General features: G+C 57.3%; 3 protein-coding genes across 6 annotated transcripts; 1 reads left to right on the forward strand and 2 right to left on the reverse strand.

Annotated features, from left to right (window-relative positions):
- Positions 1-338: 338 nt before the first annotated feature.
- On the reverse strand, positions 339-14,602 carry USP5 (ubiquitin specific peptidase 5). 2 transcript variants are annotated; one of them, XM_002712910.6, is made up of 20 exons: positions 14,416-14,602; positions 9,950-10,075; positions 9,678-9,744; positions 9,379-9,512; positions 9,087-9,232; positions 8,723-8,907; positions 7,800-7,894; positions 6,991-7,184; positions 6,264-6,335; positions 5,912-5,999; positions 5,662-5,787; positions 5,040-5,193; positions 4,590-4,764; positions 3,935-4,023; positions 3,205-3,327; positions 2,534-2,677; positions 2,311-2,456; positions 1,938-2,091; positions 1,581-1,665; positions 339-1,017 (listed from the first exon to the last, which is right to left on the reverse strand). In XM_002712910.6, the coding sequence occupies exons 1-20, from the start codon at positions 14,524-14,526 to the stop codon at positions 924-926; spliced, it is 2,508 nt and encodes an 835-aa protein (XP_002712956.3). In that variant the 5' UTR covers positions 14,527-14,602; the 3' UTR covers positions 339-923. The 2 variants fall into 2 exon arrangements, with proteins under 2 accessions (XP_002712956.3, XP_002712955.3); XM_002712909.6 differs by having other exon boundaries at positions 3,136-3,327.
- A 699-nt stretch (positions 14,603-15,301) lies between these two features.
- On the forward strand, positions 15,302-18,011 carry CDCA3 (cell division cycle associated 3). 2 transcript variants are annotated; one of them, XM_002712908.6, is made up of 6 exons: positions 15,302-15,430; positions 15,614-15,789; positions 15,988-16,117; positions 16,985-17,278; positions 17,406-17,509; positions 17,666-18,011. In XM_002712908.6, the coding sequence occupies exons 2-6, from the start codon at positions 15,670-15,672 to the stop codon at positions 17,819-17,821; spliced, it is 804 nt and encodes a 267-aa protein (XP_002712954.1). In that variant the 5' UTR covers positions 15,302-15,430; positions 15,614-15,669; the 3' UTR covers positions 17,822-18,011. The 2 variants fall into 2 exon arrangements, with proteins under 2 accessions (XP_002712954.1, XP_089160657.1); XM_089304531.1 differs by lacking the exon at positions 15,614-15,789 and having other exon boundaries at positions 15,367-15,430.
- A 1,507-nt stretch (positions 18,012-19,518) lies between these two features.
- Positions 19,519-25,445, reverse strand: GNB3 (G protein subunit beta 3). 2 transcript variants are annotated; one of them, XM_002712904.6, is made up of 10 exons: positions 25,309-25,445; positions 24,978-25,064; positions 24,699-24,737; positions 23,528-23,634; positions 23,388-23,451; positions 23,123-23,285; positions 22,961-23,027; positions 22,680-22,881; positions 20,852-21,068; positions 19,519-20,104 (listed from the first exon to the last, which is right to left on the reverse strand). In XM_002712904.6, exons 2-10 carry the CDS (start codon positions 25,032-25,034, stop codon positions 19,998-20,000), a joined length of 1,023 nt encoding a protein of 340 aa, XP_002712950.1. In that variant the 5' UTR covers positions 25,035-25,064; positions 25,309-25,445; the 3' UTR covers positions 19,519-19,997. The 2 variants fall into 2 exon arrangements, with proteins under 2 accessions (XP_002712950.1, XP_089160656.1); XM_089304530.1 differs by having other exon boundaries at positions 25,042-25,064; positions 25,309-25,434.
- Positions 25,446-25,669: the final 224 nt, after the last annotated feature.

The following is a 25,669-nucleotide window of genomic DNA, read 5'->3' on the forward strand; positions in this document are numbered from 1 at the left end:
GGGGGGAAGCCCACGCCGCCAAGAGGTGGTTTCGAAGCTGCAGTAGCCCCCACCCGCAGGGGCCCCCCGGCCCCCTCTTGGTTCTAGCTGGCCAAGGCCAGCCAGGGGCTGAGGCCCCAAGCTGAGAACCCGCTGGGCCCTGGGGGCATTTGGGGGCTGCTTGGACCCCCTTCTACGTGGCTGCCAGAAGGGCTCTTCACCCTCCTCTCCCCTTGGCTCTGCACTTGCCCATTCTCCATTTCCCCAGAGCTCTGCGACTAGAGAAAAGCAGAGCTGTCTGTGCAGCACACGGAAGGGCACGCGGCGACGAGCTCCCCCAGCTATCAGACCGGCCACAGTTTAGCCACTGTACTTTTATTCACATCGTGTATTTTGGCATTTTCCACAGAAGGACAGGGAAAAGACAGGATGGAGGACTGAGGCAGGAGGGCAAGGGGGGGTCCCCATGTCCCTCATATCCCTCCTTGCCCAACCGCACAGGGGCAAACACAAAGGGGGAGGGGAGTCACAGGCCCCCACCCCCTGGAAGGGATGCACAAGCTACACCCACACCCACCCACCCACACTCTCACGCACGGACACTCACACGCACGCACACACACAAGACCCTCCCCTCCACACCAGGGGCCTGGGCAGGGTGACACAGAGAAGCAGAGCACTGGATTCAAGGGCCGGGAAGCAACAAAGACTCTGACAGACAGGCGGGCAGCCCCCTCCTGTCCCCTCCCTGCTCTATCCCCCGAGTCTAGAGTGCCCCTCCTCTCGGCTTGGCCATGCTCCTGTGGCCTCCAGCTTTCTTCCAGCTGCTGGGGACAAAAAGAAAAAGGGTACAGAGCAGGGGGGCGCAAGTCCATCCCGCAGCCCCTGTCCCTCATGCCAGGTGGCCAGTCCCCGCCCTCAGCGTAAGGGGTGCGGGCGGGCTCTTAGCTGGCCACTCTCTGGTAGAAGTAGATGTAGCCCAGGTCCTTAGGCGGCTTCTCGGAGGCACACACTTTCTGGTCGTTGTAGATCACCCATCTGGAGGAGTAGGGGAGGCACAGAAAGGGGTGAACACACTGGGCATTCCATGTGGCATCAACTTAAGTCTCAGACACAGCCCTCACCTGGTGGGTCTGGGCAACTGTCTGCCCGGATCCCCAGTCTGCTGTCTGAGGGAGCGCTGTCTCGCAGGGCCACTTCCCCTATTTCGTGTCCTCAGATCCCCGAATCTTCACCACCACCCCCATCCCTTCTGGGGGGCAGGGGGTCAGCAGACCTCCTGTGAAGGGCCGAGGAGTGCTGCAAGCCACCTGGTTACTGACACAACTACTCAGCTTTCCTGCTGCTGTGTGACCACAGACAAGCAAGGGAGTGTGGCCGTATCCCGTTAACACCTGATTTCCAAATGCAGGGGCCAGATTCAGGCCTTGGCTGCAGTTTGCCGATCTCTGCCATAGCAAAGCACTCTTGCAGTCTCTGGGGCGCCTATGTCCCCCTCGGGCAGCGCTTTCCCCTCTCCCACAAACATCCTAAGGACTCCACGGCCCTGCCTCAGCCCCACCGCCACCTCTCCGTTCGAAATGCACACTGCCAGCCCTCACCTGCCTTCCTTCTTGATGTGGCAGACGTAGTGACCACACATGGTGGAGGTGCCCATGTGACTAATGAAGGCAAAGAGCTGATACTCTGGGGAAGGAGAGAGGGGGAGGGCAGAGAGAAAATAGGACAAGGGTCCTTGAGTGGCAGCTCACACTCAGGTCATGAGTTTCAGGGAGTGTGGGGCATGTCCGGGGTCTACGGCCATCTCAACCTTCTAGAAGCCCGCCCCCGGAAGTCCCATCCGTGGGAAGAAGCTTCTGACCCCGACCCGAGGAAGGCAGAGGTGCCTTGGAGTGAGTGATCTGACGTGGCAGAACGGCTGGATTCCACCAGGCTCGTTGTTTCCCAGGGACACTCACTTCCAGGCCCGTCCCGGACTTTAGGTCCCACTGGCACAGACTCAGAGATGGAGTCAGCAGCTGAACGGCCCTCTGAGATGTCCATGGCGGCTTCGGCATCCAGGTCGTCAATGTGACTGAAGATCCAGTCCACAGCCCGCTCTAAACTGTTGTTCTTGGGGAGGAAGGAGGAGTCGCCCTTTCTGACAAGCTCTGGGGCAGGCAGACCAGCAGGGAAAGTGGCAGCTCCTCCACCACAGCCAGCAAAGGGCAGGCGCCCAGCCTGGGCAAACCGCACCTGTGGGCCTTGCTCTCGCTCTTGCTCGGGGGGGTGGAGCCTCATTCCCACCCCCTTGCCCCTGGGCCCCATGTCTGCAGCCAGGGCAGCCCATACCGTGGCCCGCAGGGCTTTCAGGGCCTGGTCCCGGGAAAAGCCCATGGAGACGATGGTGGTCACACAGTCCTCCGGTGGGGGCTCGGCTGCTGCACTTGTGGAGCCAGGCCCACTGGAGCCAGGCAGGATGAGGGGATTTGCAAAATCTGTGGGTGTGAAGGGGTTCAAGTGTTTGGGTGCAAGAGGGAGGCCCTGGCCCACCCTGCTGCCTCCACTTGCCTACCTGGATCGTCCATGTGCGACATGACCCAGTTCATGGCAGCCTCGGCCCCACTGTTGCCCGTGTAGTAGACGGCTTTGCGGCAGGCGTCCATGGGAAAGCCCATTTCCACCAGCTGGATGATGACCGATTCATCCAGCATGGGCGCTGCGGTGGGAAGCCGTGGCTCAGTGACCTGCTCGTCCCGGCCACTTTTGGCTCCTCCTCCCTCCACAGGCCAGCCCCTCGCCCTCCCCCAATCCCCATGCCATGCATTGTTCTCCCATGGACTGGCAGCAGCTCACAGGACCACAGTCACCACACGACATCACGTAGGCCTGGTACCCTGCCCGTCCTCCCAGAACAGGCCCATTTCTGGAGCATGACGCCTGACCCCCCAAACTAAGGAGGTCATTCGGGTGGGAAGCAGTTAGCCAGCACTGCTCCCAGCGACATGGACAATGTGGCTGCGAGCGCTCCAGTTGGCGTGTGCACCACGTGCATCGCCGAGGGCAAAGGGAATTTGACAGGGAGGACAGGAGAAACACAAAGGACAGGGCCAGGGAGCAAGGCAGAGAAGTCCCCCAGCAGCACGGGAGAGACAGGCAGGAAGAAGAGTCACTAACATGTCGGAGAGGAGAGGTGAGGGGAGCAGAAGGAGTCTTCGTCTTCGTTGCCATAGAAACCAAGGCTACCTTTGGGCTCATCCGGCGTGACCAGGGGCGGGGCAATGTCAGGCAGCTCCTCCTCTCCCGGCTGCAGCCCGGCGCCCCTCAGCTGAGAGATGTCCAGCTCCTCTGGCATCTCAATGGACACATCTGCAAGTGCAATGGCAGGAAAAGGGTCACCCCAGAAGTTTTCTGAGGCCCCGGGCAAGCACTTCGCCCCATGTCCTGGGCTGGCTCCGGAACGAGGAGCTGCTTAAGAGAGGTACAAATCCTAAGGGGCTCCACTGTAATAAAAAGAGCAGTGAGTTGGAGGCCTGCACTCCAGCCCCAGACAGACCAGAAGCAGCCATGGCCAGGACAGGAGCTGTCCCCGTTGTGACACAGGAGGACCTGATACCCTGGGGGCCTCAACTTCCTGCTCCAGAAAGAGAGGTAAAGCAGCAGCTCTCCTATTAGCCAGAGACCGGTAACTCAGGAGACCTAACTGTTCCAAGGTCATCAACATGAAAACACCTTAGCAATTACAAAATTAAAAACACAAAAATCAGTTTTGGCTGTAAATCATAACCCTAAAATCGAAGAAGCCTTTTGACATCTTTCGTCAGTGCTTTTCAAACGAGGCACATTCTGACAGCTCTAAGGTAACGTCTTCTCCTTCCAGGGGAAAGCCCGAGAGACACGAGTGCACATGTGCTACGTAAGGTCTCTTCTCTTGCTACCATCCTCTGCTCAGCCTCCCTCACCCCAGCCGCCGTACCCAGTTTCTTGGGCACCCAGTCCAGGCCAAAGGTGAACTTCTTGATCTGGATGACCAGGTAGTCAGGGAATGAGGCGAACCGTGTGGTCCTGGGAAGAGAAAAGGTCCTGGAACCTGAGAAGCCCCAGGGTCCTCCTCTCCTGCAACCCCCACCCTTGGTTCAGCCTCTTAGGAGGAGAAACCCCATCAACCCAGACAACCCCGCCCACCCCTTGGCTCCCCCAGGCAGAATCAGCACCCCTGCTGGAGCTCCTGTTTCATTGGTAGGGCTGCAGAGCTGAATTCCTGGAGCCCAGCACCCGCTCAGATCGCTGGCCCCTGCTGGGTGCCAGCAGCTAGGCAGAAAGGAAGGCCACGGCTGATCTAAGTGCCGGCTCTGCCACCATGGAGGCAGTGGGCGTAGAGGCCGCTCCATTCGGAGACCGCTTAGAAGAGGGATTTGTCAGGCAGGACGAGGTAACGGACAGATGGAGTCACCACTGTGTCCACCCCGACCAGGGCCTCCTGGTTCCCTCGGGGCCAGATTACCAGCCCCAGTGACTTAGCCCTGAAATCTAACCACAGAAGGACGAAAGCCCCAGAACAAGGTGGCTGTATCTTTGGGGACTACCCTGCCATAGGCTCATGACCTGGGGCCCAGAACCAAAGGACTTACTTGACAGCTACCGATTTGGCCTGCAGGGCTGTACTCCAGAAGTCATCCACCTGCTCAGGGGCCCCATAGGCCTCCAGGCAGGAGCTGAAGGGCACCTGGGCCCGAACCAGCTCCGGCAGGGGCATCTTCTCCTCCTCGGCCTGCCGCTTCTTCTCCTCATACTCCACAAGCTCCTCTGCCGAGAGAATTGCTCACTAGACCTCCTCAGCCCTGCTCTGCTGGCTCCGTGGCCCAGGCTCTTTCTGGTCCTCTGCCCTCCCAAAGTCTACCTGCTACACAGGCACATAATCTCGCCCCTGTGTCGCAACACAGCTCTGCTAACAAGTGTGGGCCAACTCGAGCCTGTGGCTGGCGGGGCGGGGCGGGATGGGGCATACGCGGGGCTCCCCAGCGGTCCTCGTAGGCTTTAGCCTCCAAGTGCACCGAGGCCCCGTGGAGACAGCGACGCACCTTTGTTAAGGGCTGCATCCATGGGCACAGGCAGCTGCATGATGTAGTCCACTCGCTGGGTGTACTTCACCTTCTCTGTGGCCAGGCACTTGATCTTTTCCTCCACCAAGAAGCGGAACACTTCATTAGGATTTTCGGAGCTCCGGCAATTCCTCTATGGGAAAGAGGCAGGGTAGAGAGGTCCAGCAGCCAGCGTGGGGAACGGGGCCTAAGAAGTCCACCGGGGAGTTGGGGGAGAGGGGAGTGGAAGGGGACTCCCACGCAGGGCGTGGGGATGCAAGGAAGGTTAGCAGCATTTCCTAATTAACCTTTCCCTCTCCCAGTTCTGGCTCCACCACCGAGCACTGGGGGACTCTGGCGGGACGTACAGGTAGTTTTCCTCATGAGCGGTAAGTCTTCTATCATTGAGTTTGGTGGATCCTTAGATAAAGGGTGAGGATCATGTTTGTTTTTTGACTGTTTGCCCTGGGCGCAGTTACTGCTCACAGGGAGCAAACAGCACGTGCAGACTGCAGGGTCACAGGGTGGGGCTGGGCTGGGGCAGGAACGGGCAGGGGGCGAGGGACCGACCTGAAGGTGCAGAGTGTGTAGAGTGTGCAGAGTGCGCCCTCCCGGCCCCTACCTCCACCATGTTGATGAGGTGCAGGAAGAACTCCTGGGCGTCCTGCTGCCGGTTGGTGGAGAACTCAGGGTGGCCCTTGCCAATGAGGGCCTTAAACATCCGAGGGGCGATACCGTCTTGGACTTCCTAGGGGAGCCAGGCCAGGGACTCAGCTGTGGCCCAGCGGCGGCCACCAAGCAGCCTTCTTTCAACATCTCCCAGTCCCGTTCCCCTATTCTGGAGCTTCAAAGGGACAGGGTGGCTGACTCACCTTTTGTTCTGGCGCCTGCTCCCCATCCCCCGACTCTGGGGCTGGCTTGGAATACTCCCCCGAGAGGAGTCCATGGCCCAGCTTGGCCCTGACAACAGCAAAGGAAATCACTTAGCTTCATCAACCCACAATCCTCGCATCTACCTGTATCTTTTCCTCCCTCCTTAGACGATGCTCTCCACTGTGAAAACCTCAGGTTCCCAGGAACCCAGCTCAGGACAAGAGCAGTTCCAGAAGACATTCTGCCACCCAAAAGCTTATAACCAGCCAGGGGCTGACCAGCTGCCCACCCTGGGTGGTCATAGAGGAGAAAGGCTCTCAGCGCCTCTCTACACAGGGCCTGGCTACGTACACCTGGGTGCTGAAGTCCTGGGTGGGGTCCGTCGGGGCGTTCTGGAAGATCTTCTCCAGCTTATCCACGTACCTGTGAGTCGAGGGAAGCGTGACTGGAGGGGGTTTGGCCTGAGCGCCAAGAAAGAAGGGAGCAGTTGCCTGCCATGTGGACAGCTACTGTGACCGAACCTCTCTTCCCTTCTCAACCAGGTCAGTGTACAGCGTCCTGGAGGGCGCTCTTTCCTGCCTCCTCCCCAGCACAGAGCCAGGGAGGCAGAAGGTGGCCTGAGATCAGGATGAACACAGCTCCTATCCCACTGGACTCCCTGACACGTTCTAAGCTTTCAAATCCAACTAATTCCCAGTCAGACTATAACTCACCTATGCTAGGGATCTGCCTTCCTGTCCCAGGCCCTCCCCACTCCCAAATGCTGCAAGCACTCCCAAGTCCATGTTAGGTGCTCTTCTGACGTCACTGGCCTAAAATAAAGACCACCTGCCAACCCGAGTCCATCAGGAGGCACGGAGAGCCCTGGGATTTGGTGTTCTGCGTCTGGGTAAGAGCCATGTGGTCCTGTGACCTGCTCCCTCCCAGCATACCAGCTGGTGGCACAGGAATGATTTATTCGAGACTGCGATCAGACACAGGGGTACTGAGGGCGGCTGCAGGCGTGCGCCCAGAGCAGAGCTGGGGGTGTTAGGGTACGAAGCCAAGGGGCCAACAGTGGGGAGAGGGCACCACTCACTTCCTCTGGAAGTCGGGGATGCTGAAGAGCACCTGCACCACAGAGTTGAGGTAGCAGCTGTTGCCCAGGTTCCGGATGCCTGTGTAGCCGGGCCCGAACAGGGGCTTCAGTGGTACTCCCGACTCCTGGATCAGCTCCCACTCGCCAATCCGCTGGTTCATGTCTATCTCCAACTCTGTCATCGTCTTGTCCGTCTGCGTGGGAAGGGGCACTTCAGACTGGGTGACCAACAGCCCGGTACTCTCTACGCTGACCTCTGAGTTACAACGGTACTCAGCTGCAGCCTAGGACCTGTGGACTTCTGGACTGACACGGGAGGCATGCTGGGTGTCACTCAGTGTGCGGTCGGGAAGGCCACAGGTAATCGTCTCAGAGGTCTGGTGGCCGTAAGGCCACTACTTGAGTGAAGGAATGAGACGAGTAAGATCCCCTCTACCTGAAGCACTGTCCCCATTCTGAAGTCACCGGCTCCCCCTTCACTGTCACGGCGCATCACTTCCTCAGGGGAAGTCCCTGAGCCCTTAGCTTAGGTCAGGTCTCCCCGCTGTTCACTTCTGCAGGACCCCCTCTTCTCTCCTGGCACTCACTTATCTGCATATGGGACAATGCCTGCTTTTCCTTCTGTAACGTAAGTCTATGGAAGCAAGGACCACCCCTGTCTTATTCAGTATTCCCTGAACGAAGAAATGATGCTAGAAAAGTTTCTCAGAGGAAGCCCCACATATCCTGGGGACCGGGACAAGTGTGCAAGCTCGTCCAACCTGGCTCAGGCTCAGGCTCAGGTGAGGAAGGGGTGAGGGGCGCCTCACCTTCTGCATCTTCAGCATGTCGATGCCGAAGTGTGAGAGGTGCTCGGCCAGGCTGGGGTCCAGGACCATGTCATCTTCGTCATATGAGTACACATCTAGAGCAGGAGGCAGGCAGCGTCAGGGGACACGGCTCAGGACTGGCCTGGCCACCGATCCCGTGCCCTGCGCTGAGGGGCCCTGGTGGGACAGCACAGTCTGTAAGGGTCCCCTCCCGGCCTCCTTCAGTCACAGGCCATTCTGGGACTGGCTGTCAGGGACCATGGGGTGAGGGCTAGAGCTGACTGATTCTGCCCCTAGGATAAGGTACAAGGGAAGAGAGAGCTGCAAGAGTACTCACTAAACAGCTACTGATGGCAGCCTTTAGAAAGAGACAGATTCAGGGGCAGGGAAGTTTCATTAAAGACTTAAACTTCAACTGCAGTATTTCCAGTGCTTATCAAGAAAATGTGTTCACGTATTACTCATGTCAATTATAAAAACAACTGACTCCCTTCCAACCCTCCATCACTCTGCCTTTCAAGTAGATAAAAATAAACAAACATTTTGGGGGGGGGGGGGAAATGGCATCATTGTGAATCCATGGGTTAAGCCACAGCTTGGGAGACCTACATCCCATATCAGACTGCCAAGTTCAAGTCCTGGCTACTCTGCATTTCCAATCCAGCTTCCTGCTAATACACCTGGGAGGCAGCAGATGCTGGCCCAAGGTTCCTGCCATCCACATGGGTGACCTGGATGGAGTTCCCTGCTCCTGGCTTCAGCCTGACCTAGCCTTGGCTGTTGAGGGCACTTGGGGAATGAACCAGTGGGTAGACGATCTCTCTGTGTGTCCCTCTCTCTCTGTCACCCTGCCTTCTTCATAAATCTTTTTTAACAACTGAAGGTGTGAGGGTGGCAGGTGTTGAGGGGCGGGGGAAGAGTACCAGCCCCGTCTGGTGTGATGGTGCCAAGCTTGACAGCTAACGGGTAGCCTGTCTCCCTGTAGTGCTCCACGGCGTGGTTATTGCCCCCACTGCCATCGAAGTAGCGCCGGCCGCAGAGGATGGAGCCATCTGTCAGGTTGAGCCACAGGTTCTCTCTCATGTCACACTTGGAGCATTTCCAGCCACTAGCCCAGGGAGAAGAAAAGGAGCAGAAATGGGGGCTGGGGGTCTATGGAGTGCTACAGATGGGGGGCCCATATTTTGTCCATGTCTCCTTCCCGGTCCTGCTACCCCCTTGTCACATCTGGACGGGTGGCCCCCTTGCCCCTGCTCTGGGAGTTGTGGAGAGGGGGCCGGGCCTCACCAGGGGGGAATACGGGCAGGGTTGTCCAGCTGCTTGAGGTTGAAGGCATGCTTGGACACCTGCCGGACTTCCCCATCCCATGCCTGCACCTCCTGTTTGCGGGAGGCTGAGTCAGCCGACAGCAGGGCCTCCACCGCGCTGGTCACCTGGGGAGAGAGGGTCAGAGACAGTATTCAACACCCGCCCACATGTCCCTCCGCTCCTGGCCTTCAGCTTCGTCATGCTCGGCCCAGACTGCACTACTCCGACCCTCCTGTCCCAGGCTCCTCATGGGCTGGCCAGGCAGTCCTACCCGGTCTCTGACGATGTCAGGCAGCCCCCCCAGCCCATCCCGGGCGATCTCCAGGTAATCGGGCAAAATGACGATCTTCACATCCTCATCGTACTCAAACTTCTCTTCAGTGAGGTCAAAGCCGCCTTCCATACCTGGGGACGGGGAAGAAAAAGGGAGCGAGTAGGGCAACCACGAGCAGTCCATGTCCCTCGTCCAATGCAGCACTGCACCCTGTCCCCTCCAGAGCTGGGGCCACCCGTCAAGCCAATCCTCTGGGGCTCTGAGAGCAGGGAAGACAGCCCCGCAGCGGGGCTCACCGATAGCCAGCCTGGTGGGCTTCTTGCGGGGCGGGTCGCCCGTGCCTGCAGTAGTATCCTCTTCTCTCTGCGGTGAGCACCAGGGGGGGACCGACAGGAGGGATGGAGGGAACGCAGTGGTTAGTTGCAGAACACAGGGAAGCCAAGTTTTAATGATACAGACACAAGTAGGTGAAAGGCAGAGACAGAGCCCGCAGGAGGTCAGATTCCACATGGGCGCCCGTGGGATGTGTCTGGACGCAGCCCGCCCCTGCCCCAGCCTCTGTCGCTACCGGGTGCCGAGTCCGCCGCAGGTGCAGGTAGACTCTCTGGCCTGTCTTGTTGAAGTGTCTTTCCACATACTGCTTCCCGAAGCCCAGGAATGTGTTCATGCAGATGTAGAGGCCGCCCTCAGACTCCTGCAGGGCAAGAAGCAAGGGAGGAAACACAAGGAGGATACAGGCTGGCCTGGGCACGGGGTGGGGGTGGGGATGGGGGATGGAGCCAGAGATTCAGTCCGAACCCGCCGAGTCTCTAGAACAAAGGTTCTGTTCTATGTCACTGGGTGGCTCTTGGTGACTTATTTAGACCTTTCCATGAACTATGTTTTAAATTGGAAATGCAGAGACGAACAGACACACTGATCAATAGACAAAGATTTTCCTTCTGCTGGTTCACTCCCCAAATGTCCATCAACAGCTGGGACTGGGCCGGGTCAAAGCCAGGAGCCTGGAACTCAATCCAGGTTTCTCCACATAGGTAACTGGGACCCTTTTTTTTTTTTTGACAGGCAGAGTGAACAGTGAGAGAGAGGTCTTCCTTTTCCATTGGTTCACCCCACAATGGCCACTGCGGCTGGCGCACCGCGCTGATCCGAAGCCAGGAGCCAGGTGCTTCTCCTGGTCTCCCATGCGGGTGCAGGGCCCAAGCACTTGGGCCATCCTCCACTGCTCTCCCAGGCCACAGCAGAGAGCTGGACTGGAAGAGGAGCAACCGGGACAGAATCCGGCACCCAGACTGGGACCAGAACCCAGAGTGCCAGCGCCACATGCAGAGGATTAGCCTAGTGAGCTGCCGCGCTGGCCAGGACCCAATTCTTGAGCCACCATTTGCTGCTTCTCACAGTACACATGGGCATGAAGCTGAATGGGAAGTGGCGCTGAGGTTGAACCCAGCGTTCTGCTGGCATCCTGGCCACTATACCCAATGCCTGCCCCTTGTCTTTCAGGACATGGGACACAGCGAAGATTCTCCCCATGTCCTCCTGTGACTCTGACAACAAACAACAAGGACACTGGCGTTGAGCAACTCCTATCAGTGACCATCCATCTTCACTCTTGCTCCTTCTTCAAGCTTTGCAGTCTTCTAAACAATCACAGAGGGCCGGTGCTGTGGCTCAGCGGGTTAACCCCCTGGCCTGAAGTGTCGGCATCCCATATGGGCACTGGTTCAAGACCCGGCTACTCCACTTCCAATCCAGCTCTCTGCTATGGCCTGGGAAAGCAGTAAGAAGATGGCCCAAGTCCTTGGGCCCCTGTACCCATGTGGGAGACCTGAAGAAGTTCCTGGCTCCTGGCTTCGGATCGCCGCAGCTCCGGCCATTGCAGCCAATTGGGGAGTGAACCAGCGGGTGGAAGACCTCTCTCTCTCTCTCTCTCTCTCTCTCTCTGCTTCTCCTCTCTCTGTGTAACTCTGACTTTCAAATAAAATAAAATAAATCTTAAAAAAAAAAATCACAGAAAACTCCTCTCACCTCTTCCCTGGGTCAAGGGATCCACAAAGTAAATGGATCAAACTAGACTTCCAGTGCCAGCGATTACATTTCTGGGAGAGGAAAGACCTTCATATCAGACACTGAACCCAAACCCAGGACTTCCAAGACAAACCCTGCGGCTCACTAGGCTAATCCTCCGCCTTGCGGCGCCGGCACACCGGGTTCTAGTCCCAGTAGGGGTGCCGGATTCTGTCCCGGCTGCCCCTCTTCCAGGCCAGCTCTCTGCTGTGGCCAGGGAGTGCAGTGGAGAATGGCCCAAGTACTTGGGCCCTGCACCCCATGGGAGACCAGGATAAGTACCTGGCTCCTGCCATCGGATCAGCACGGTGCACCGGCCGCGGCAGCCATTGGAGGGTGAACCAACGGCAAAAAGGAAGACCTTTCTCTCTGTCTCTCTCTCACTGTCCACTCTCCTGTCAAAAAAAAAAAAAAAAAAAAAAAAAAAGAAAGAAAGAAAGAAAACTTTCCACACTGAAAGGGCAGATTCCAGCCCTGCACAGTACACTTGACTCCTGAGCTGGCCAACAAGGCCAGGCCTTTCCTTTCCCACACTCTCCCAGGGTCCACACTAGGAGTCTTCTCCCTTCTCTGCTCCGGGAGAACAATGCCCTGTTTGGGACTCACAGCTAATCCTGGACCTGGTCTGGCCAGGATACAAAGACTAGCAATCTCCAGCCACCAGCCATCACTCTCTTCACTCCCTTCCCCTCTGACCAGTAAGGCCCCTAGTGAAGTCCCATCAGCCTCCAACCTTCCCTTCCCAGAACAGCCTAACAACACTGCTGAGACAGCTAAGACACATACAGTGCAAGAATCAGGAGACACTGTCCACCCTGAATCACAGCTGAAGGGGGTGGGGGAGAGGGACGGGCCTCCTCCAAAGCTGCACAGGTTTTTTTTTTTTTTTAGATTTATTTATTTGAAAGTCAGAGAGAGGAGAGGCAGAGAGAGAGAGAGAGAGGGCAAATCTTCCATCCACTAGTTCACTCCCCAGATGGCTACAATGGCTAGAGCTGTGCCAACCTGAAGCCAGGAGCTTCTTCCAGGTCTCCCACATGGGTGCAGGGGCTCCAGGACTTGGGCCATCTTCTACTGCTTTCCCAGGCCACAGCAGATAGCTGGATTGGAAGTGGAGCAGCCGGGACTCGAACCAGCACCCATATGAGATGCCGGCACTACAGGCAGTGGCTTTATCCACCATGCCATAGTGCCAGCCCCAACTGCATAGGTCTAACAGTGCCTTTGAAACAAAGTGGTAGAGAAGGTAGAGGAGGGAAATGGAGACAGTGAGAGTGTTCCCTCAGCTCCAAGGCTTTGAACAACAGGCATCCTCTTCCTGGAATAAAAAGCTCAGTGGCCTTGAAAATTTCTCTGCTGCAGTGTTAAAAATAGGGCACTATCTAAGGCCCTGTCTTGGTCCCATAGACTTCTCTGTGCCACTCCCTAGGACAGCCTGGACTGCAATGCTCATGAACAAATAGCGCATTTCACATCAGGGCGGGCGACTAAGCTCGCTCTCTCCCATGATAATCAAACACACCAGAAGTTGTTAGCAAAGCCAGAAGGCCACACTGGAGATCTCCTGACGTGGAATGAGAGGGAAGCGGTCAGGAAATTCTAAAAGCCCTTTTGGGTTATTCAAAATAGTTCCTCAGGAGAGGGAAAGGAGTGAACAGAATTGTAAACAGGGACCCTCTGATTTGTACCTTCTGCCTAATTAAGAAAAGCCTTGTCCCCCTGGAGGACCGTGAGCCCCCTAGAGCAATTATCCTTCTGTTGGAAATAGAAGATGCTGCTTTCACCAAAGGTGGGGAACCTGGAGCCCCGCTCTGGGCAGTCTGCTTTTCCCTCTGCCACAGCCAGACTTCCGAGAGACAGCGCATTGTCTGAAGCTCAGATCAAAGCCCAGCAAGTCCAGCAAACCACAAATCACAGCGATGATCCTGAACTGGGCCTGCCAGGATGCTCAGCACCGGCGATGCACACGTGAAGCCTTTCCACTCTGACTTGCAGTTTTCAAGCCATGGGCTGGTCTGGCTGAACACCCTGGGCAGGGCTCACTAGGACTTGAGGGGAGGGATGGTGAGGGGGGCGGATCCCAGCCAGGCGGCTGCCCACTCCGTTCAGGCCCTGGAGCCTGGTCTCCCTGCCAGGGTGACACAGGAAAGGCAAAACTGCAGGAAGGGGAGGTACCGGGTGGAGCCCACAAAAAGGCGAAGCCCGGTGTGGGTGGTGGCAGCTTTGTCTAACAAGTCCAGTGGGAGTGGGATGGCGAAGGGGCCTTAACATCCTCTAAGAAGCCATCGCTCCAGAAATACTTTAAAGGAGTTCTCTCTGCGAGGAAAGAGCGAGGGGGCTGCGGCCATGGTTCACGTCCAGAGAAACGACTAGAGCTATCCTCTACTCATTCCTCCCCTCCCTACCACCAACGACCCACCTCCCGGCCCCTTGTCCACATTAACCATGGGTGGAGCTCCCTAACTCGGCCCTTCGCAGAACCGGCCTCCTTCACAAATCATGTCCCGACCATGAGCCGCCAGAGAACGCCAGTCTACCAAACCTCAACCCCGGCCCAGAACAGCGGGGAGTCGCCCCCATTCCTCCCACACGAGACTACAAAACCCGGAGCGCCGTGCGCGACGGGCGAGGCCGACTCCAGCTTTCGCAGGGGGGCACTTGGGGGATGTAGTCCGACTGTTGGGTGGAGCCCCTAACTTAGAACGAGAACCAAAGCAGTGAGAGACTACAATGCCCACAGTGCTCTGCGAGCCAGACAGCGTAAAGGGGGAGCGCGGCGGATTCCGGGGACGGTAGTCGCACTACAGCCTCGGCTGATGGAAGGCAACGGCACAGAGGAGCGTGGGAAACTACAAATCCCATGGTGCATCGCATGGAGGCGGTAGCCCAAGCGTTGCAGGCCCCGGCAGAATGACCAGGGCGATGGAAGGAAGTCGTGCTCGCTGTGGGCGTGGGGAATTGGCTTACCGGCGTGTCGAAGGAGAAGGCGCATTCGTCTTTGTGGACCCGGTCTCCCGCCTTAGGGACCCGGATCGTCGGTAATACTGACAGCAGCGCCTCCTCACTCAGCTCCGCCATGACACCGGCAGCAGCTCCTCCACACACAGCGGCTCCCACCGCTCCCTGTACCCCACCCCCTACTCTCCCCGTCCAATGAACGCTGCTCGTTAGGCGCATGCGTTGCAGAGAGGACGCGCGAGAACGGCAGTTGGATGGAGCCTACTAGCGCTCCGCCCCCAGCCTGCTCTTAACTCACGCCAATGAAAAGCGCTCCTAACGCAATTGATGGCCGGGAGAGCCAATCCTACCCTCCCAGGGCTGGAGCGCATGTGGAGCCCTGGGCCTCGTAGCCCACACACGACTCTGTGGTCCCTGTCTCTTCGCGTGCCTTTTACTCAACACCAGAAACTAACGGTTGTTTAAACCTCGCAATTCCAGAAACTTCCCTAGGTCTTGTCCAGTTTTTTAAAAAGGGGCTGCCCAGTGAGGCGGAGAAAGTGGACTGGTGTCGAGTGATTGATAACTCCGTCAACCAATAAGGATTCCTATCTCGCTCGCCTCAGGAAAACCATCGTAACTCCGTCTCCAGCTGGATTTGTGCGTGACAGCGTATAATTCACGATTTCGTTTTCAATAAAAAAAAGCATTCGTTTTTGAAACTGAAGGCCTTCAAGGCGAAGAGCGGCATGTCCTCGCGACGGGCGGCCCGTAGGCGGATCCTGAACAAAAGTCTCCTTATCAAAGAGGCGTCACCCAGAGGCAAGCCAAAAGCCTCAGGCTATTGGCTCCTTGCTTTCCGTGATGGGCAACCTCCCCGGCCAGTGGCTTCTTCGTCTAGAGGCGGGTGTCACACAGTGGGCCAATGGGAGCCTCCATAGGCTGAGCCAATAGGGTCAGAGCAGGGGGCGTGGCGGGAGGTTTGAAACTCGTATCTTTGGGAGTTGAGCTTCGAGCTGGTACGCACAACTGGAGTTGGGGCCCGGTAAGTGATTTGAATAAATTGATGAATAAACTACAGCGCCCCGCAGGCGCGAAATGAGCCGCTTGGTCAGCTGCTAGCCAGCGGCCGGGAGGTTCCTCAGCGGGAAGCTCGCAGGTCGGGGGTGTGGGCTCAGAGGTCAGCCGGGGTCGCGCTGAGGGCTGAGACCTGCGTCGCTTCTCGCAGGCGTCTCCTCCTCGCCCCGGGCCGGGCCCTGCCCCAAGCCGCTCTTGCTGGTGGAGATGGGCTCAGCCAAGAGCGTCCCCGTCACCCCAGCGCGGCCGCCGCCGCACAACAAGCTCCTGGCCCGAGTGGCGGACCCGCGTTCCCCCAGCGCCGGCATCCAGCGCACTCCCATCCAGGTACTCTGGGGTTCCTGGGCCTCTGCCCGCTCCGGTTCTGAGAGGTCCTCACACCCCCACGCCGCCCTGGGCCTCGTTTTCCGCATTCTCAGCCTGCATGGGGTGGACAGTGTTCCAAGGCTTTGGCAATTCCTGCTTGAAACTTGGGAAGGAGAGAAGAGTGGGGCCGGGACTTGTTCTAACCTGTGGTCCTGACAGGTGGAGAGTTCCCCACAGCCAAGCCTGCCCTCGGGAGAACAGCTGGAGGGGTCCAAACAGGCCCAGGATTCGGATCCCCGCTCTCCAACCCTTGGCATCGCGCGGACACCCATGAAGACCAGCAGTGGAGGTGAGTGTTGGGCCCAGAGGCCGTCACCTATTCTTGGGCCCCTTTTTTTACATTTATTTATTTGAAAGCCAGGGTTATGGGGAGGGGCGGGGTGTGGGGGGAGATCTTTCATCCACTGGTTCACTCCCCAAATGGCCGCAACGGCCAGAGCTGGGCCAGTCCAAAGCCAGGGGCCAGGGGCTTCTTACAGGTCTCCCAAATGGGTGCATGGGCCCAAGGACTTGGGCCATCTTCCACTGCTTTCCCAGGTGCATCAGCAGGGAGCTAGATCGCAAGTGGAGTAGCCGGGATTTGAACCAGTGCCATATGGGGTGCTGGCATCATAGGTGGTGGCTTTACCCATTATGCTACAGTGCTGCCCCCATAGGGCTCCTTTTTCTTTTTCTTTTTTTTTTTTTTTTTTTAAGATTTATTTACTTATTTGAAAAGCAGGGTTACAGAGAGGCAAAGGGGGAAGAAAGAGAGGGGTCTTCCATCTGCTGGTTCACTCCCAATTGGCCTCAACAGCTGGAACTGGGCTGATCCGAAGCCAGGAGCTTCTTCCAGGTCTCCCATGTGGGTGAAGGAGCCCAAGGACTTGGGCCATCCTCTGCTGCTTTCCCAGGTCACAGCAGAGAGCTGGATCAGAAGTGGAGCAGCTGGGACTCAAACTGGCGCCCATATGGGATGCCAGCACTGCAGGCCACGGCTTCACCCACTATGCCACAGCACCGGCCCTGATAGGGCTCCTTCTTAAAGGGGCCTCCACTTGGAGCCTTGTCACCTGCATTTCTCTCCTCCCACTCCCTCACCTCACCTAAAGCTCCTGTGTCTCCCTGCTGAATGACTGGCGTCAGATGTCACTGTCCGCTTCTTTCTCTCCTATAGACCCCCCAGGCCTCCTGGTGAAGCAGCTGAGTGAAGTGTTTGAGACTGAAGCCTCCAAATCCAGTCTTCCCCCCGAGCCAGCTCTGCCCCCAGAGCTACCTTCCTCCTCTGACTCGGACTTGCCGCTGGGTCCTCAGTTAGCCCTTGAGGGCCACATGCCAGCCTGGAAGCCGACTGAGCTCCCCTCCAGACAGGGGCTTTCCACGGAGGAAGCAAGACAGCCCACGGAGACCCCTGTGGGCAGCCAGAGCTCAGACAAGGCCCTGAGAGAGCCTGAGACGCCCCGATCTTCAGGTACAGAACCTGAGGGCAAGGTGTGGGGAGGAGAAAGCAGCATGACGTTCTGGGGTCATTCCCTGGGTGAGGAGGAATAAGCTATAGGCCCCTAATGTTACCTGTTTCGCCACCTTACCTGTCCTAGGTTCTAAGCACAATAGGCGGAAACCGAGTGGCAAAGTGTTAGGGAGACCCCCACTCACCATCCTGCAAGACGACAACTCCCCCGGCACCCTGGCGCCACGGCAGGTAAAAGGAGAGCAGGCGGAAGCCCTTACTAGAGTGGTAGTAGCATTGCAGGTGGAGGCTCCCCTCCCAGGTCTTTCCTCCTGCACAGCACCCCCCACGCCCCCACGCCCACCCACCCTCCCTCCCTCCGGCCTGCTCACGCACCGCCTTTTGCAGGGAAAGCGGCCTTCTCCCCTAAGTGCCAATGCTCGGGAGCTGAAGGAAGGGTCCGTGCTCGGGACCGGGCGGCTTCTGAAAGCTGGAGGGCGAGCCTGGGAACAAGGCCAGGACCACGACAAGGAAAACCAGCACTTTCCTTTGGTAGAGAGCTAGGCCCTGTGGGGCCAGCGACGGGCTCTCCGGGACCCAGTGACTTCCGCATCCTTCCCCCCTGTGCCTGGGAGCCCAAGGAAAGGCTTGTCTTCGACTCCTCCTAAACCAGCCACTCTGGACTGAGAACGTTACTGGGCTTTCTTAGTATCTCGTGTGTCTCTTGTATATTAAAGGAAGTGATTTTATTTTATTTTATTTTAAAGTTTATTTATTTATTTGAAAGTCAGAATTAGAGAGGAGAAGCAGAGACACAGAGAGAGGTCTTCCATCCGCTGGTTCACTCCCCAGTTGGCCACAACAGCCGGAAATGCACCAAACCAAAGCTAGGAGCCAGGAGCTTCTTCCGGGTCTCCCACTCGGGTGCAGGGGCCCAAGGACTTGGGCCATCTTCTACTGCTTTCCCAGGCTATAGCAGAGAGCTGGATGGAAAGTGGAGCAGCCGGGTCTTGAACGGCACCCATATGGGATGTCGGCGCTTCAGGCCAGGGCATTAACTTGCTGAGCCACAGCACCGGCCCAGGAAGTGATTTTAAATGATGCTTTAAAAAGTCACACCTACAGTGTATCCTGTGTTTTCAGTGTACAGAACGGCAGCCTGGACCTCTCTTCCCGGAGGCTCTCAAATTGTGTTCCCCAGGGCTGTGTCCTTGGCCCTCTCTTGCGCTCATATGTGATTACCCCTAGGCCTTTAGCCGCCACTCCCCTGCACTCGGATAACTTGTGGGTCTCTCCTCTGTCTAACCCTCACCTTTATTTGGCTGCCCCCTAGCACTTCAGTGTGTCTCTACTGGATATAACTGGATTTATGATCTTCCCCCAGAAGCTGTTCCTCGCCCCCTCTTCCCCATCCTTGTGAATGGCAGCACTGTCTACCCAGGGGCCCTGGCCATCATTTCAGTTATTTTTTTCTAAAGATTATCTTAGTTTTAAAAGCAGAGTGACAGAGAGGGAGAGACAGAGAATCTTCCATGTGCTGGTTCACTCCCCAGATGGCCACAATGGCCAGGGCTGGGCCAGGCTGAAGCCAGGAGCCAGGAACTTCATCCAGGTCTCCTGCATGGGTGCAGGGGCCCAAGCACTTGGACCATCTGCTGCTGCTTTTCCCAGGCCATTATCAGGGAGCTGGATAGGAAATAGAGCAGCCGGGCTACGAACTAGTGCCCATGTGTGATGCCGGTATCCGGGAGGTGGCTTTACCCGCCATGCCTGGCCATCATTTCAAACCCTTCTCAGGGTCGCATATCCTCGCACTCAGTCACTGAGTCCTGGAGCGTCTGCCTTCACTCCCTCCCCACTCCCACTTGCTTGTTCCTCCATCCTCTCATGCTTGCATTTCTGGCCACTCGCCCCCGCCCCCCATTTCCTCCATGTCAGTCTCCTTGCTCCATCTCATTAACCCACACTACTGCTGAGATGTCTTCCTGAGAAGCCGTGTTTCTGCCCGCTTCCCATCACTCCCGAGGATGATGTAGCCTGGCATTCAGGGCCTTTTAAAAATCTAACTTGTCAACACAATTATTCTGCACACACACACACCCCGCAGGCACACGGTCCCCCACCCCCATCTCTCCTCCCATGAGGCTGGGGCTTCTGCCCTCACCCTTCTTTCTGACATTTGTCATAGAATCTGTAACACTTTGATCACCCTTAGATGGCGCTTGGGTCTTTTGAGACCAGAAGCCGGGGTAGACCAGATGTACCAGACTGCTATACTTTATTGCAGGTGCCATAGGAGAGAGGGCAAATGGCAGAAAAAGGAGAAGGGACCCAGGCGCCTCGTGATGCCAGAGTCACAGTGACGGGGCTGAGTGCCCTACACCACCCAGACCTGGACAAAGGAGCAGCTCTGGGGAGGAATCCTAGGGCAAGGCTCTTACGCTGGGCCTGCTGGGCCTGCTGGGCCTGCAAAGGCTGGGGAGGGGCTGTTTTCTTTGCTGGGCAAGGGAGGGGCTGTGAGGACTATGGAGAGAGGGGCCGTGGGAGGAGATGGGGCAGTTCTTTGCCCCGTGTCCCTGATGCTACCTCCCAAAGGCACACTCCCCATATTCCCCCCTGCCCTCAAAGGAGAGAGCAGCAGTGGCATCTGGGACAGAGGAGAGAGAATCTGAATGAGATTGGGTGTGGGAGGGGCAGCTGGGTGTCTTCATGGCCGTCCACACCCCTTCCTCCAGCCTCTTCAGTTCCAGATTTTGAGGAAGCTGTCCCAGGAACCAGTGGCCACAGCCATCCCGTCGGCTGTGACCCCCAGGCAGCTGACCCTGTTGTCGTGGCCAGAGAGGATGCCTGAGGAGGAAGAGAGGAGTCAGCCTGTCCCCCGTGCTGACTGGGGAGGTGCTGTGTGTGCGTGCACGCGTGCATGGAATCCTGGGGTGGGTAGGCTGCACTCTAAGCCCCTGGAGGAGTCTGAAAGAAGATTAGCCCTAAGGGAAGGGATTTTTCTTGAGGTTAATTTCTTGTCAAGAACCTGGGTTGCAGGAGGGGCGGGGCACCTTGGCAGGCACTGGAAAGTGGGGAAGGCAATCTTTTCTTCCTTTTGCCCTGTTTCCAGATGCAGGGGTGTGGCCCAGGAGAAGGAGCTTGCTCTAGGGCATCAGGGAGGGAGGGAGTGTCTGGAGCAGGATCTGGGTCCTGACTCTCCAGCCAGTGCTGCTGTCCAGAGAAGAAGCCACACCCTGCTCGGCTTCAGCTGTGGTCCAGGCTGGTGCCAGGTACACCCCTGGGCTGCGGCCAAACCATCAGGTCCCCTGGGTTCTGCTCCCTTTTAGCGTTCCCTGGGGTTGTGCCTCCCTTCAGTGTTTGTCCCTGAAGCCCCAGGAACCCAGAACGTGGATGACCAGCAGAGCGCAGCCATGGCATTGGGGAGTGGAGAAGGGCGACTCAGAGCAACTTGTCTTTGGGGGCAGACAGTTGGGAACCAAGGGTGCTGGGCCCCAGGAGCAGAGTTGTCCAGCAGTTAGAGGGTCCCAAGAAGGGGGAGCTGGTAGGAGGAAGAACCCAGCTGAGGCGGCAGTGCACGGGGCTGGCCCTTACCCACACGCTCACACTTCATGGAGTCCCAGACATTGCAGTTGAAGTCATCGTAACCTGCGAAGAGCAGGCGGCCACTGAGGGAGAAGGCCACGGATGTGATGCCGCAGATGATGCTCTCGTGGGAGTAGGCGGTCAGCTCCTGATCTGCTCGCAGGTCAAACAGGCGGCAGGAGGCGTCATCCGAGCCAGTGCAGATGGCCTCTCCATTGGGGAAGAACTGAGGGTACAGGTGGCCAGGGAGTCAGACCTTGGGCAGCCCGCCGCTTCCACCTCCCCCTGGTTCCCACCGGCTGGCTGCAGGGCAAGCTGCTTCTCTCAGTCTCCCTGCCTGTCCCTGCCTTGGCCTCTGGTGAGAAGCAGCTACAGCATGGTTGCTCACTGCTGACATTTTGTTTAAAAAAATTTTTTTTTAATTTACTTGAAAAACATAGAAATAGAGACAGATCTTCCACCCTCTGGTTCACCACCCTCCCCAAATGCCTATGACTGCTGGGACTGAGCCAAGCCAAACCTAGGAACCTGGAACCCCATGCAAGGTCTTCCACATGGGTGTCAGGGACCCAAGTACTTGAGCCATCACCTACTGTCTCCCAGGGTACTCAATAGCAGGAAGCTGGATCAGGAGCGAAGTACCGTGGACCAGAACCAGAACCAGGTATTCCAATCCTAACCTCTGCACCAAACCCCTGACCCAAGTGCTGCCATTGAGCACACGCCACCTGCGTGCCTCTGGCTTCCCCTCCCCTGTCACGTGCCCCTCACCACAGCACTGCAGGCAGGCATTGTTTCCAGCTTGCAGGCCAGAGCTCCAGGCTGGGTTTGCCCCTGAGGCACATGGCTGGAAGGGCAGAGGTTGATGCAGATGCCACACAAGTGGGTGGGATCTCAGTGCGTTTAACAGGACCAGCCACAGATGCATAACCCAAATCCCATCATGAGGAAGAATTGGATAAACGCAAATGTGGGGAAAGGCATGGAAAACTGGTTTGCAATCTAAAAATGTCAGGCCCAACAGAGGAAGAAAAATGTTCCAGCTTAAAGGAGACTAAGAAGATATGGCAAAGAAATGTGATGCATGTTTCTGGATTGGGTCCTGAACAGGAAAAAATTGTCATTAAGGACATTTGAAAGATAATTGGTGAAATCTGAATATGGCCTGGACCATAGTATTGTGTCAGTGTTGAATTCCCTGATTTTAAGAATCATCCTGTGGCTTCTAGCAGAAGGACCTTGGTTTTTGGTTTGTTTAAAGGATAAAGGGACATGATGGGGGCGGGCATTTGGCACAGTGGTTGAGATGCCACACCCCATCTCAGGGTGCCTGGGTTTGAGTCCTGGCTCCTCGTCTCATCGCTGCTTCCTGCTGATGTGCACACTCAGGGACAGCAGGTGACGGCTCACATCACCGGGTCCCTGTCACCAATACAGGAGGCCGAGACAGAGTTCCTGGCTTCTGGCTTCCGCGTGGCCCTGCCCCAGCTGTTGAGGGATTTGGAGAGTAAACCAGAGGATGGAAAAGCTCTGTCTCTGCCTCTGCCTTTCAAATAAATAAATAAAATTGTTTATAAAGAAGCATGGTGTCTGCACCTACTCTCAAAACATATCTAAATCTACATCCTGGTGTGTGTGTCTATCTAAACTGTATTTCTCTGCAGAGAGAGGATGATAAAGCGAAGATGCCCACATATTCGCCATGAATCTGGGTGCAGGGTACATGAGAATTGTTGGTCTTGATGTAAGGTGCAGTTCTTTCCAAGTGAAAAGGGACCTTGTGTGTGTGTCTGTCTGTCTTGGTGGCTGCCGGGCTGGAGCAGGGTGGGGTGCTCACACAGATGGCGTTGATGTCCGACTCGTGGCCAGTGAAAGTCTGACGGCAGGTCCCCTCCCGCACGTCCCAGAGCTTGGCGCTGGCGTCACAGGCCCCCGAAATGAAGAGTTTGAAGTCGGGAGACACAGCCAGGCTCATGCAGTCACCCGTGTGCCCCACAAACACAGTCTTCTGCTGCCCCGTCTCAATATCCCACAAGGCACTGCGAGAGGGAGGACGTGTCACAGATAGAAGCCGAGGGCCTCCTCCCAAGCCCAGCCCCCACAGCATTCAGGCCTCACCACGTGGTGTCCCCAGAGCTAGTCACAATGTTGTTGTCGTCCAGGAAGCGGCAGCAGGAGAGATAACCTAGGGGTGGTCAGAAGGACAGTGCCCCGGCTGCAAAGCCGCAATCTGTTGGGGCGCTTTAGCCCCCAGCCGGGCAGAGTGGGCCTCTCACTCACCTGTGTGAGCAGAGAGCTCGCGGCTGACCTTAACGTTTCCCTCACGAGATTTGAGGCTGTAGATGGAACACATGTTGTCCAGCCCCCCGCACGCCACAAAGTTCCCTGACGGGGCGTAGGCACAGGTCATGACCCAGGAGGAGCGCAGTGGGATGGCGTGCACCTGCGGGACAGTGGGGTTTGGGTGGAGGCAGAACCCCCGGGGCAGAGGGCGCTGGGCACTGCGGGCTGGAAGGAGGGAGAGTGGCAGAGGCCGGGCTGGTACCTTGTTGGTGGTGTAGGTGTCCCACACGATGAGCTTCCCGTCCTGGGAGGCACTTACCAGCAGCCTGTGGAGAGGGCACTCGGGTCATCCAAGCCCCTCCTGCCGGCCCCCCTCCCCTCTGGGCCCTCCTCAAGCCTCACTTGGAATCAGTGGCCCAGTGCATGGCATAGATCTTGGCCAGATGTCCCCTTAGTGTCCGCCGGGTCCGCATCTGGACTCGTCCTACCACCTCCAGGCCAGACACCAGCTGCAGAGAAAGGGGCATTAGGTATGGGGTGTCTGTCCTAGCCACTGGTCTGTGCAAGTTTCTGCTCCAGTATTTAGGGGCAGACCCCCAGTCCCGGGAAAATAAGTCCCTGCCCTGGTGTGGCTCAGACGGATATGTGCGTGACCACACACACAGATGTGTGTCACTAAGTGTTCAACACCAGCTTCTCCACGGGGAGTGAGGGAGGGCAACTTCCACTATGCAAACACTGTCATCTTGATCAGTTTCAAGCCGCCAGGGTGAAGCCACTGAACCCCACCCTGGGGAAGAGAGGCACAAACTCCCAATGGCACAGCCACCACCCAGGTCAGCACCTTTGTGGGGCACCCTGCAACTACGCCTCCCGAGATTCTTAGTCAGTGCCCCTTGTACTCCAACCAGCTGCAAGGGCCCCAGACTTAGGAGCTTTGACTTGCTGTTACTTGCTCTGTTATCTTGGGTAAGCTGCTTAACCTCTCTGAGCCTAAGATGTAAAAGGAGGCCATCACAACACCTACCTGACAGCTGTGGTGAAAATTAAATGAAATTATGTATTTAAAGAACTTAGCCCAGCGTGTTTACTCTTGTAGTTAACATAGTCAACCCAATCTAAAGTGTCATCAACTCTAGAAAACTCCATCATATTGTGTATTACCAAGAAAAAACCATGCTGCCAGTAGAAATGGAAAGCAGCCATTGCAAATGGGAAGCAAGGCGCATGCTGGAGTTGAGGGAACACAGTATTAGATGCCCAGCTACCAGTTTCTAAGGGCTTCGTGAATTACAAAGTAAATCTTCACACTCACAGCCCTTCAGGGGTGTGGAATCACTCTTGTTTCACGGTGGACAAAAGGAATAGGGTGCATTTAGCATCTAACACAGTGCCTGGGCCGCAGCAGGTCTCACTCAGAGTTTGTGGAATGAATTAATTAATGCCGGCCCTGGCTCCCCGGACGCACTGTACCGAAGCTCGGGCACCAGGTGTGGCTGTTCAGGGAGCACAGCTCCCCGCCCCTCCCCTCATGTTCTGGCCTCAGGGGGACGGGGTGGGGGTGGGGTCTCACCTCTGCCAAGGTAATATCAGCACAGGCTTTCCTGGCGTCCTGTGGGGAAAGCAGACATCAGGGGAGGGGACGGGCAGGGTGCGGGTAGAGGGCGCCCAGGTCTCTGGGGTTTTGGGGGGTGGGTCTCAGATATGAGATTCACACTCAGTCTCTGATCACTTCTAGGCCAGAGGCCCCTAAGGTGTCAGTCAAGAGCAAAGCCAGCCCCTCCGCCCCCAGGCCCCACTCCCTCGGCTGCTGTGTGGTCTCTGGGCCCCAGGTGGGAGGGCTCTGGGTTACTGCGATCTGCTTCTTGAGCTGCTCTGCTTCCTGTCTCAGCTGCTCCATCTCCCCCATGGCTGACCGGTCAAGGGGTAGCTCCGGCTCCTGCCAGGGACACAGGATAGGTGCTGGGGAGTCCCCACCAGGCCATGCTCTGTGCTTCACACCCCACGCGAGACTCCTAAGGACTGGATCTCCCTCTAACGAATGAGGGAATGTTGGGGTGCCTGCATCGCGTCCCCAGCCAGGCCTTCCACGTCGGAGACCAGTGCATCCAGCCCCAGCCCTCCCTGAGCTCCCCCCGCAGCCCCCAGCCCCAGAGAGTAGAGCCCGGCCAGTTCCCTCTTACTTGGGCTCTGGCTGGACGGCTCCCAGTTTTCCAGCTCCGTTCCCAGGCGCCTCCTCACTCCCTCGGCTGCGACACCCGCTGCCTGTCACCTGCCCCAGCTCTGCTGCCAGAGGAGCTGGCCTGGCCTGGCCCCGGCTGGGGGGGTCGGGGGGGTACTGACAGGGGAAGGGTAGGGCCAACGAGGACGAGGACGTCAGGCAAATGAGATCAGCTGCCCAGGGTGGGGACCAGGACTGGGAGGGAGGGAGGGAGGGAGGGACATGTGTGCTGCCAGACTGGGGCCCAGCCCGGAGCAGGGGTGGAGCAGGAGTAGGGGGCTGGAGCGGGGAGCAGCCCCAGAGGGAGGGGCCGAAGGGGGTGC

This window comes from Oryctolagus cuniculus, chromosome 9, assembly GCF_051225735.1.
Source record: "Oryctolagus cuniculus isolate XC-2025 breed Fujian yellow rabbit chromosome 9, ASM5122573v1, whole genome shotgun sequence".
NCBI lineage: Eukaryota > Metazoa > Chordata > Mammalia > Lagomorpha > Leporidae > Oryctolagus > Oryctolagus cuniculus.